The sequence below is a fragment of the Petaurus breviceps genome, unplaced genomic scaffold (genome assembly GCF_028583685.1).
Source record: "Petaurus breviceps papuanus isolate PSGF00001 unplaced genomic scaffold, PetGlider_PUasm1.0 90594, whole genome shotgun sequence".
Taxonomy (NCBI): Eukaryota; Metazoa; Chordata; class Mammalia; order Diprotodontia; family Petauridae; genus Petaurus; species Petaurus breviceps.
Genome location: NW_027187281.1, coordinates 6291633 through 6302440, shown reverse-complemented (window position 1 = coordinate 6302440; position 10808 = coordinate 6291633). Strand labels below are relative to the sequence as shown.

The following is a 10808-nucleotide window of genomic DNA, read 5'->3' as shown; positions in this document are numbered from 1 at the left end:
GGGGGGGGGGGGAGGGAGAGAGAAGGGGCGGGGGAGAGAGAGGGTGCATTCTGCTATGCATTTATCAAATTCCATTTTGTATCATTCTTATTTAGGTATGTCCTATCTCCCCCAACTAGATTGTAACCTCTCTGAGGGTAAGCCCTGTGTATCATCAACCCCTGAACTCTACACAGTGCTTTGCACATGGTAGTTATTTTGATGTTTTTTGAAAGAATGATCAAAAATGTTTTTTGATAAGAAAAAAACAAAAGAATGAATCAATGATGGATGGAATGAGATGAAAGTCTAGCTAAAGGGCAGAAAGCAGCTATTAAGTCCCCCACCTCACATTCCTGAGGAGATTCTACTCAAAACAGTACCTTTCAGCAAATCTGCAGGTCTTTAACAGCTTCTTAATCTGAACAAGCTTCTCCCGGATTTCCTAAGGTCCAAAACAACGAAGGCATTATTACTCAGATGGTAAGGGAGGGGGGGGGAGGGTGGAATCACACACTGTAAGCACATACTGCAATGAACTACAATTTAAAAGTCAACCTTGATGCTTCCCTGCCTATTTAAATGCACTCTTTTTTTCACATTCAGCTAGCTGACACAGAGGACAGTTTCATTCCTGAGTTCAAATCATGTTTCAGGCACTTAGTAGCTGTGACCCTGAACAGGTCCCGGTTTCCTTAGTTTCCTCATCTGTAAAATGGAGAGAAGAATAACCCCCACCTCACACAGTTGACATGTGGATCAAAAGAATTAACATATGTTAAGTGTTTTGCAAACCTTCAAGTGCTATGTAAACCTTAGCTATTATTACAGTCAGAAGCTCTGAAAAGTTAGAATGTCAATTCAGTGAGCATTTATTAAGTACCTACTCTGTGCAAAATATTGGGGAAATAAAAATGAAAAAAGTCCCTTCCCCCAAAGGTCATACATTTTACTAGAGGAAAATGACTTATGAACAAATAAATACAAGTTAATTAGAAAGACAAGTGGGATTGAGTTGGGGTCTGGGGTGAGGGGCTGGGGAATCAAGGAAGGTTTTATCAAGGAGGTGGCACTGGACCTGGGCCTTGACAAAAGACAAGGATTCTGCAAGTTTATTCCAGGCATGGAAGACAGACTGTTTATGGAGCTGGGAAATGGGTCACTGGGCTTGAGAAACAGCTCAATATGCACTTTTTATTTATGTAACACTTACTGTGCCCAGCAATTGTTATTTCATTTGGTCCTCACAGCAACCCTGGGACATAGGTGCTATTGTTACTATTCCCATTTTACAGATGAGAAAACTGAGGAAAACAGAAGTGACTTGCCCAGGATCACAGAGCTAGTTAAGTGTCCGAGTCTGAATTTGAACTCAGTTCTCCTCGACTCCAGGCCAGGCATTCTGCCTATTTGGCTGGAATATTAGAGTACAGAAAGCAAGTAATATACAATAAGACTGAAAATGTAGGAATGCCAAGTACCTTAAATGCCAGGCTAAGGAATTTGTATCCTATTCTGAAACCAGTGGGGAACCACTTAAGCCTTAAATTGTTGGGTGCAACTTTTGACTGAGTCCAAGTTTTATAGAACAAATCCTTTTATTAAGGTGATTTGTTCTGTGAAGTTTGGATTCAGTCAAAGGGTCACACTTGAGGATCTAGAAGGCCACCTGTGGCCTCGAGGCCGCAGGTTACCCACCCCAATAAGGTTTCTGAATTGGGGGGAATGACATAGGCAGCCCTGTATGTCATAGAGGTTGCTCTGACGGCTCTGCAGGATGCTGAAGATGTTGGGAGCAGAGAGCCTCCACAGGAGACCCAGGGAAGAGGTGACAAAGGTTTGAACTAGGGTGGTTAGCTTTGGGAGTAGAGGAAAGGAATGGAAGTGAGACATTCCATGATGTCACAGAAGCAAAAGAAAACCTAAGACCTAAAACCAGTGTTCTTGGCTTTGGAAGGCTTCAGCAGCTTTCAAAGGTCTGCCTTCCTATTCGAAAGCTTACCCTGACTCGATCCAATTCCTTGGCTTTGTTATACAGGTTTTGACTGATGAATAACAAATTGAACAACGGTTGATGCCATATGCTGTCCAGGAGATGCTTGGAAAATTTGCTGACATAGTATTTGTGGAAATCCCAATTCATGAGGATCCGGGCAGGGATGTAAGATTCTGTGTAACTGTGGCAGCAGTCACAGAAATACTTTCCCAGGTAATCACAATAGCGGAGTCTCTTGATGTACTCTGAAACAAATACATATAAGGGTAAGCTAAGGTTCAGAGAAGGAATAGTATGGTATAGAAGAAAGAATGCTGAGTTTGGAGTCTGTCCTACCTGTGAAGCTTATAAATTGTGTGGCTCTAGGTAAGTCCATTTACCTAGGCCTCAGTTTCCTCATCTGTAAAATGGAGAGAATGCTACTTACATTACCTACACGTCAGATTAAAAATGAGATAATAATAGTAACAATAGCTAACATTTATATAGCACAGGCAGTGTGCTAAACACTTTTAAATTTATTATTTGATTTTCACAACAACCCTGGGACATGGGTACTATTATTATTCCCATTATATAGATGAGGAAACTGAGGCAAACAGAAATTAAGTGATTTGTTCAGGGTCACACATCTAGTGAGTTTCTGAAGACTGATCTGATCTCATGTCTTCCTGACATCAGGACCAGGGTTCTATCCATTGTGCCAACTAGTTTTAAAATTATAAAGCAATGTGTAAACCAAGACCATTGACATATATGAAATAGTAATAATCTCAAAATCTGCTTTTAAAGATCTTAACAATATGGCTTCAAACTACCTCTCCAATCATCACATAGTGCTCTCGTTGCCGGACTCCTGGACAGCCATTCCTCCTGCTTGACACTTCCTCCCATCTCCCTGACTTGGCACTAGTCTTCCTGCAATCTCTGGAATTTGAAGCCTCCTCCCTTCCACTTCATAGAATCCCTTACGTCCTTCAAAACCCAACTCAAGCTCCATGTCCTCCATGAAGACTTTCTAGTGCCCCCAACTGCCAGCGAATTCCCTCCCCCTAACTAACTTGTCTACATTAGTACATGTTTCCTCCAATAAAACAAGAGCCAGCACCTAGCACAGTGTTGACTGAATAAATGTGCTAATCTGTTTTCCTTAGCTATATTTCCTTGTAGCCAAAGAGGGTTCTAGTTGAGGTGGTGTGAGAGTGGGGAAAGAGGAGTGGGTTTGAGTCACTGGAAAGGTTGTCTTTATTTTTTTAAAGGAAGCATCAATAATACATTTTTGAAGACCAGGAGAACATTCAAGACAACCCAGGCAGAATCAGAGTAGGCAAAGTTTTTTTTTCTAGAACCCCTTCATTTTCCTTAAACCCCAACTACCACCCCACCCCATAATTGCCCTCAGATTTTTCCTTGCCTTGCCTGCTGATGGAACCCACCTCCTTAAGCAATGCCCCATAAATCAGACCCCTAGGAACACTTGGCAACTTGCATCTCATTCCTTCAGAACTAGCTAAGTGACTGGTTATCTAATGTGATCCACTAATTAACTAAGGTCACATTAGGGCATTGTGCCTCCCCGTTAACTCCCGACTAGCTGGATTTGACTCTTAGCTCTACTGCTTACTATATGAAGCTTGGAAAATGACTTTTCCTCTTTAGGTCTCATTTTGCTCATCTGTAATATGAGGAAGCCAAAGCAGATAATCTCTAAAAGTATCTCTCAGCTAAAACACTACTTCGGGCTCATCATATATAATACATACCACAGAGGCAGTTGCCTACTAAAATAACTAACAATATAATTGTATATATATGTTTATGCGTTCTTATATATTATGATAGCTGAATAGCTAACATCTATATAGCACTTATTACAGGCCAGCCACTGTGCTAAGGACTTTCCAATTATCTCACTTGGACCTCACAACAACTCTAGGAGGGAGGTACTATTATTATCCCCATTTTATAGTTGAGAAAACCAAGGCAAACAGAGGTGAAATGACTTGCCTAGAGTCACATAGCAAGTTAAATATGTGAGGCTGGATTTAAACTGAAGTCTTTTTGACTCCAAGCCTAGTGTTCTATTCACTGTGCCACCTGGCTGCCCCAAGGCTTAAGGTAGGCACAGCCCTATTTGTTAGAATGAAAATGCTTCTAGGCTTATTTTTTACATATGTGAATGATATGGAGAGCGGCAAATGTAGATAAATCACTAAGTACTGTGTCTCCTAGACTTGGGAGATAGGGGGAGAACAAGGAAAAAGATCTCCCTTAAAAAATTTATCCTCAGAAAACAGTATTACATATATATAAAGTTATATATATATACATAATTCCTGGAGAACCTAAACTGTAGCTTATTATTGTTTTTCACAATTAATTCTGAATTAATCAGTCAGTTATAACAAACCAGACTTACTCTGATCTATTGGCGTTCCACAGCCAGCACAGGAAAAGTTTTGGGCGGACACAACAAAATCTCTCCTGTGAAATAGAATAAAGACAGTTAAATTCTATGAGAATGGGTAGGGATAGAATAAAAGTGACTGTTTTCATGGTTTGCAATGATTTTGCTTTTAAAAGAAGACATTGGATCTAATAAAGACATTTATATGTCCTGGCCAAGATTTGAAACATTGAACCAGAGACTTTCAGAAACACCTGCAACTTGACTTATCACAGAAATAAATACCTGTAGAGACCAGAGACCAGAATCTGTAAACATTGAAAAAGTTTGCCTTTTTATCACAAAGTGTCTAACACCCTAGGGAGGAGTTAGTAGAACTCAATTATGAAATTACCATAGATCTCCTTTAAGAAACTTCTCAATATATAGATAAAGGATCACACTGAATAAAGGCAGAAGTATAAAATAAGGCTCATCATTTGGTGACTACATTCCTAAGGACCTTAGCAATAACACACACACACATACACATAGACAAAAGCATATGAAATATTTATACAAAGATACTCAATGGGGCAAAAAAACAGAATTGTCTAACATTCCCAGGGTAGTATCCTAGTATTTTATTGAACTGTGTCTGACACTGAATTATTTTGAATGTAATCTGTAGTTCTGGGTATGTTTTGTTTTGTTTTAAAGCAATTGGGGTTAAGTAACTTGCTCAAGGTTACACGGCCAGGTGTTTCTGGGTGTGGTGCTGAGTATCTGAGCCCAGATTTGATCCCCAGGTCATCCCGACACTGGAGCCATTGCTCTTACTCACTGAGCCACCTGGCTGCCCCTAAGCAATTGGGGCTAAGTAACTTGCTCAAGGTTAAATGGCCAGGTGTTTCTGGGTGGGTGCTAAGTGTCTGAGCCTGGATTCGATCCCCAGGTCATCCCGACACTGGGGCCAGTGCTCTTACTTGTTGTGCTACCTGGCCGCCCCATCTGGGTATGTTTTAAAGCTTATCTAAGGTTAGGGTCCAATTTCTGGCAGAAATGGCCCCCATAAAAATGTTGTGTCCTTTCCCAGTCCTATGCCCTTCCCTTCCCTTAGAGAAGGCTTGATTTTGGATCCTAGAGACAGCCATTCGTTCTTCAGATAAAGTTAATTAATTCACCCTTACATGTGAATTGCCTTAGAGACAGAGGAAAAAGAGAAGGCTGGACCATTCTGACCCTCTTCATAGAATCTCAGAGTTGGAAGAAGGGGCCTCAGAGGCCAACTAATCTGACACTTCCTTGAAAAGGGGTTCCCTCTCCAACATAATTGACAGGTGGCCATCCAATTTTTGCTTAAAGACCTCAGATGAGGGAGAATACACTGCTTCTGGAAGAAGCCTGTGCCATTTTTGCATAGCTCTAATTTTTAGGAAGTTTTTCCTAAAATCATTCACAAATTGACCTCTTTCAAACTTTTACCCAGTGCTCCCAGTTCATCCTTCTGGGACTAAGTAGAATGTCTGTCTTTCTTATACATGAGAGCCCATCAAAAAACCCAAACACAGTTCTTATTCTCTTTCCTCTCCTCCTTAAAAGTCTTTTCTTCCCCAAGCTGTTCCCCCATTCCTTCACCATCCTGGTACAACCTCCCCTGGATAGTCTCCATTTCATCATTTTCCTTCCTAAAATGTGGCACCCAGAACCAAACACAATCTAAATGTAGTCTGATCACAAAAGGGTCCAAAAGAACTAGAATGAGCCCAGTCAAGGTTAACATCCTATCTTTTCATTTTCTCCATATGAATGCTCCAAAATTAAGTAAAGACTAATATGGCAGAGAAAACCTTTCATTTTTCTGGTTAGTTGGAAATCAGAAGTCTTATGATAAAGAAGGCAGCAACAAGCCATTTCAGCTTTAAAAAAAAACTAAACTAAACTCTTCCAATGTCTCTGTTTCATATGACTCATTTCCAAGGATCCTCAACTTGCTAAGTATTGGTTGGTGAAAATGGAAGGAGAATTAAGAGGTCAACAGATCAACTCAACTTACTTGAGTGGTGGATGAACATTAAGTATTATTTCAAATTTAGGTGGAGCCCAGTCTTTAGTTCTTCTAATCCTGGACTTAGACTTTATCTCCTCGACTACATCCAAACTGGACTCAAAGTCTTTCCGAAGACTGTCTTCATTTACAGCCTGGAAATATAGAACAGAGAGACTTAAGTACCAGCTTAAATTATACTTTAGCTGGAAATTTTGTGCAGCAAATGGAAACACCCTTTATAAGTTGGCAAAATTTCAGCATCTGTTTTCCCAACAAAAATATTTTGCCTTTGGGGAAAAAAAAAAGTGGTATTAGTAAGCATTTTTAAAATGGTTAGTATGTACCAGGAACCAGGCTAGGCTCTGGACAAAGATAAAAGTGAATAATTGTGAATATATCTAAAGTCCTCTGCAAAGGTATCATCTCTAATGGAGGGGGTTGTAATGGGAATGGGAGTTTGAAGATCTTCCCTGCCTTTTAATAGGCTGGATGTAATCAGATGGAGCCTGTGGTGGGACGAACTTTCTGAATGGGTAGAGCGGGAAACCTGGAGCAGAGCCTAGAGGAAGCTGGGAGTCAGAACAGTTAGAATGGAGGGAGGAGAGAAGACACAAGCAAGCAGTTAGTGTTGTGTTTGTTTGTGGGAAGGCTTTGGGATAGTGTTCTCTGCAGTGATAAGGTGTATTAACTGCTTTGTTGCTATAAAGGATTCGGTTTTCTGGTGTTGGAATTTGACTTTCTGGTATCTGAAAAAAATTTTTGCTTCTGTCTTCTATATGGAGAGTATGTTATATTTTGCAATTCAGAATTATGCTGGTATATTCATAGTTGCCATCAGTGCTATGAATATTGCCTTGGCGATACTGAGGGGTCAAGTGCCTCAATTCTTCTCTGCTCCCATGAGTCTATTACAGCCTGAAATTCTCCTTCCTTGTTATTTTTAGATGTTTTGTTTTCTTACAGATTGACATCACCTGAGGAAGTCATTTTTACTTAGTATACTTTTATAAAAGACAGAAGCACTCAAGATGTTAGAAAACTTTCAAGGAAAAGTCCATTTTTGTATATATATATATATATATATATATATATATATATATATATATATATATATATATATATATATATATGTATGTATGTATGTATGTATATGTGTGTATCTATAACTATAGAGAAACATATCCAAACTTAATTGTAGCCTTTGGGGTTGGGGGGGAGAACAAAGTAAAAAAGTGCACAGCAGAGAACAAAAGAAAACAAGGATGCAAAGATGGACAGTTTTCAACACAACCTGTCTTATTTATCACACAGATTTTCTTGAAAATTTATCGTTACATATTTTGAATCCTCTCTTATGTTCTGCTATGCATATGACATGCTTTTTTTCTTTATTTGTATTTAAGTTCTAATATTTAAGTTTATGATGTTTTTGTTTCTTTTCTCTATTCTGTATTTGTGTGCTAAAAATAATAAAATAAGCTAAAAAAAAGAAAGAAAAGTCAATTTATTTTGGCCCAGATACTTACTAGTGACCCATCTGCCTGAAGAGAGATTGCCTGGTGAAAGTCAACCTCTGCCAACCTAGAACGCCTGCAGAAGGCTCTGTATAGGTCCTTTGCTATCAGTTCAGCTGAATTGAAGCCCGGCTCATCAATGCATCTGAAAGTCAGACCCAAACTATATTAATTTGATAGTTATGATCACCAGATCATGATTCCAGAGCTAGTTGTGACCTTAGTGATCATCTCATTTTCCAGATGGGGAAACTAAGGCCCAGAACGGTTAAGTGGTTTGTCCAGAGTCATACAAGAGCTAAATGGCAGAGACAATATTTGATCTCAGGTCCTCTGATTTCAAATTCAGCACTCCTTTCACTACACTTCACTGCTTCTCGATCCTGCCCTGCTGCCAGATATACTGGCTTCCTCCCATTTCTCCAGGTTCCCTTGTTATCTCTCCCATATTTGTCAAGGAGGCAGAAGTCAAAAAAGACTGTATCAGCCCAGGGCAACTTGCTAGAATGTCTTTTAGCTTAACTTGACCATGAAACTTAATTTCACCATTCCCCGAATTAGAAACCACATACTCAGGGTACCTCACCAAGGCAGAATCCCTATTGTCCCACCTAGCTGAACTCAGACCATGCTATTGAAGGCTGAATATTCAAGTTTTCCTTTGCAATGAAAACCCTGGCACTGACCAATCACCAATGCCCCACAGGTAAGTGAGTTACCTTTTGTTCATGTCATGGAAACATCTACAGGTTTCTGTGATTTTGTCAAAGTCTTCAAGTTCTTTAGGAAGACAAGAAAAAGAACCATTAGATTCATGCAATCACAGACTGTGTTAAAGGGATGTCAAATTACCTTCCTCAGACTTCACACTGGGAATTAATGCTCTACAACTAAAGAAGTCAAACCATTCTACATCTCTGGACTTTGGGTCTCTTAATTCCTCTTTTTACAAAAGTAAAGATAACTCCCAGGACAGTGTTTAAAAAAAAAACAACTCCACAAAAGATAGCCACTTCAGTACCTGGGAGATATCTATATCTATACGTGCATATGTATATGTGTATTTATATATATATGATATATGTATAGATACATGTATATAGACATACATGTATAAGGCACACATAAACATATAGACACATATGTGTATAGACATATGCATATATGTACATGTAGAGATAGATATATATGCATATAGACATGAAAGCAAATACATATATACATAAGATGTACAGACTGGGGCTATAAATTAGTCCAACTATTTTGGAAAACAATTTGAATTATAATAAGAAAGTAACTAAAATGCCCATAATCACTGACCCAATGCTAGGCATGTATGCCCAAGGAAGCTATTTGTAAAAAGGAATGTTCTAAGTACTCTGAAATATTTATAGCGGCCCTTTTTGTGGCAGCAAAGAACTGGAAAAAAATAGATACTCATCATTTAGAGAATGGCTAAATAAATTATGGTACATGAATGCTATGGAATATTATTGTGCTGTAAGAAAAAATGAAAATAATGAATAGAGAGGAATAATGGAAAAACTTACATGAACTTATGCAAAGTGAAATTAAACAGAAACAGGGAAAAGAAGATACAGGAATACAACAATGGAAGTAGAAAGAGTAACCACCATAAAAATACTGAAAAGGAATACTGTGAAATAACAAACAAGCTTGATCCCCTCCCCCAAAATAGAGAAGATCCTTCCCCCACCCCCTACTCTTCTGTAGCTGTCTTGGTCCATGGATATGGCAGATTTTTTAAAAATGTTGATTGATTTTACTATTTTTTTCTTTTTTCTCATTTTTCAACTTTTAAAAAATATTCTTGGGGCAGCCAGGTAGCACAGCAAGTAAGAGCACCAGCCCAGTGTCAGGATGACCTAGGGATCGAATCCAGGGTCAGACACTTAGCACCCACCCAGAAACACCTGGCCGTGTAACCTTGAGCAAGTTACTCTCTGGGAGAGGCTAGAGGGAGAAATTAAGAAGGAAATTAAAGTGACATAAAAACAAAATTTATCATTAAAATCTCTTTTTTTCAGAATTTATTTGTTTATTTTTAGGTTTTAGCATTCATTTCCACATAATTTTGAGTTCCAAATTTTCTCCTCAGCTCTCCCCTACCCCCCACCCCAAGATGGCAAGCATACTGACTATCCCTTCCCCTAGTCTGCCCTCTCATCTATCCCTCCCTATCACCTCCTCCCCCTCTTCCCCCTTACTTTCTTATAGAGCAAGATGGATTTCTATACCCCATTGCCTGTATATCTTATTTCCCAGTTGCATGTAAAAACATTTTTTTAACATTTGTTTTTAAAACTTTGAGTTCCAGATCTTCTCCCCTTAAAATATATTTTTAAGAAAGGAATTTTAATAACTAAGTTTGGCCCCAAAGAAGAGATATGAGAATGTACTTTCTTCCCTTCTTTGCAGAGGTCATAGACTAGAGGTGTGGAATATGGCACATGTCTGATATGGTGATTAGATGTTCTAAATTGGGGGTGGGATGGGGGAAGGATCCTTCTTTTTTTTTTAATTGTTTTTATAAGGGATAGCTCTCTGGAAGATGGTGGGGGAATGACTATATTGGGAAATGTCAGTAATGTAAAAACAAGAGATATCAATAACAATTTAATAAAAGGAAAATGTTTTTAAAAAATCCACAACTGAAATTGTGTCATAATTAGAGAAATTATGGCACACAGAAAGGAAGTGTCAGTGAATAAAATGAGTATATTTTTCCTACACTGATAACTATAATGAATATCTACTTCCCCTTTCCCTTTCCACGGGTACAGATGATATACACAAAGACCAAGTATCAAAGTCTTAGAATCATGGAAATTTTAGAGCTGGAAGAGGCCTAATAGTCTAATC

General features: G+C 38.8%; 1 protein-coding gene across 1 annotated transcript in view; it reads right to left on the bottom strand.

The window, feature by feature from the left end:
* RUBCNL (rubicon like autophagy enhancer) overlaps positions 1 to 10808 on the bottom strand; it is a 40133-nt gene that overhangs the window by 5167 nt on the left and 24158 nt on the right. Inside the window, exons 7-12 of the mRNA XM_069063695.1 lie at positions 8645 to 8705; positions 7938 to 8070; positions 6418 to 6563; positions 4395 to 4459; positions 1982 to 2220; positions 363 to 424 (exon numbers count right to left, since the gene is read on the bottom strand). Of these exons, the coding sequence (XP_068919796.1) occupies positions 363 to 424; positions 1982 to 2220; positions 4395 to 4459; positions 6418 to 6563; positions 7938 to 8070; positions 8645 to 8705 (706 nt within the window). The remainder of the gene's footprint in view (positions 1 to 362; positions 425 to 1981; positions 2221 to 4394; positions 4460 to 6417; positions 6564 to 7937; positions 8071 to 8644; positions 8706 to 10808) is intronic.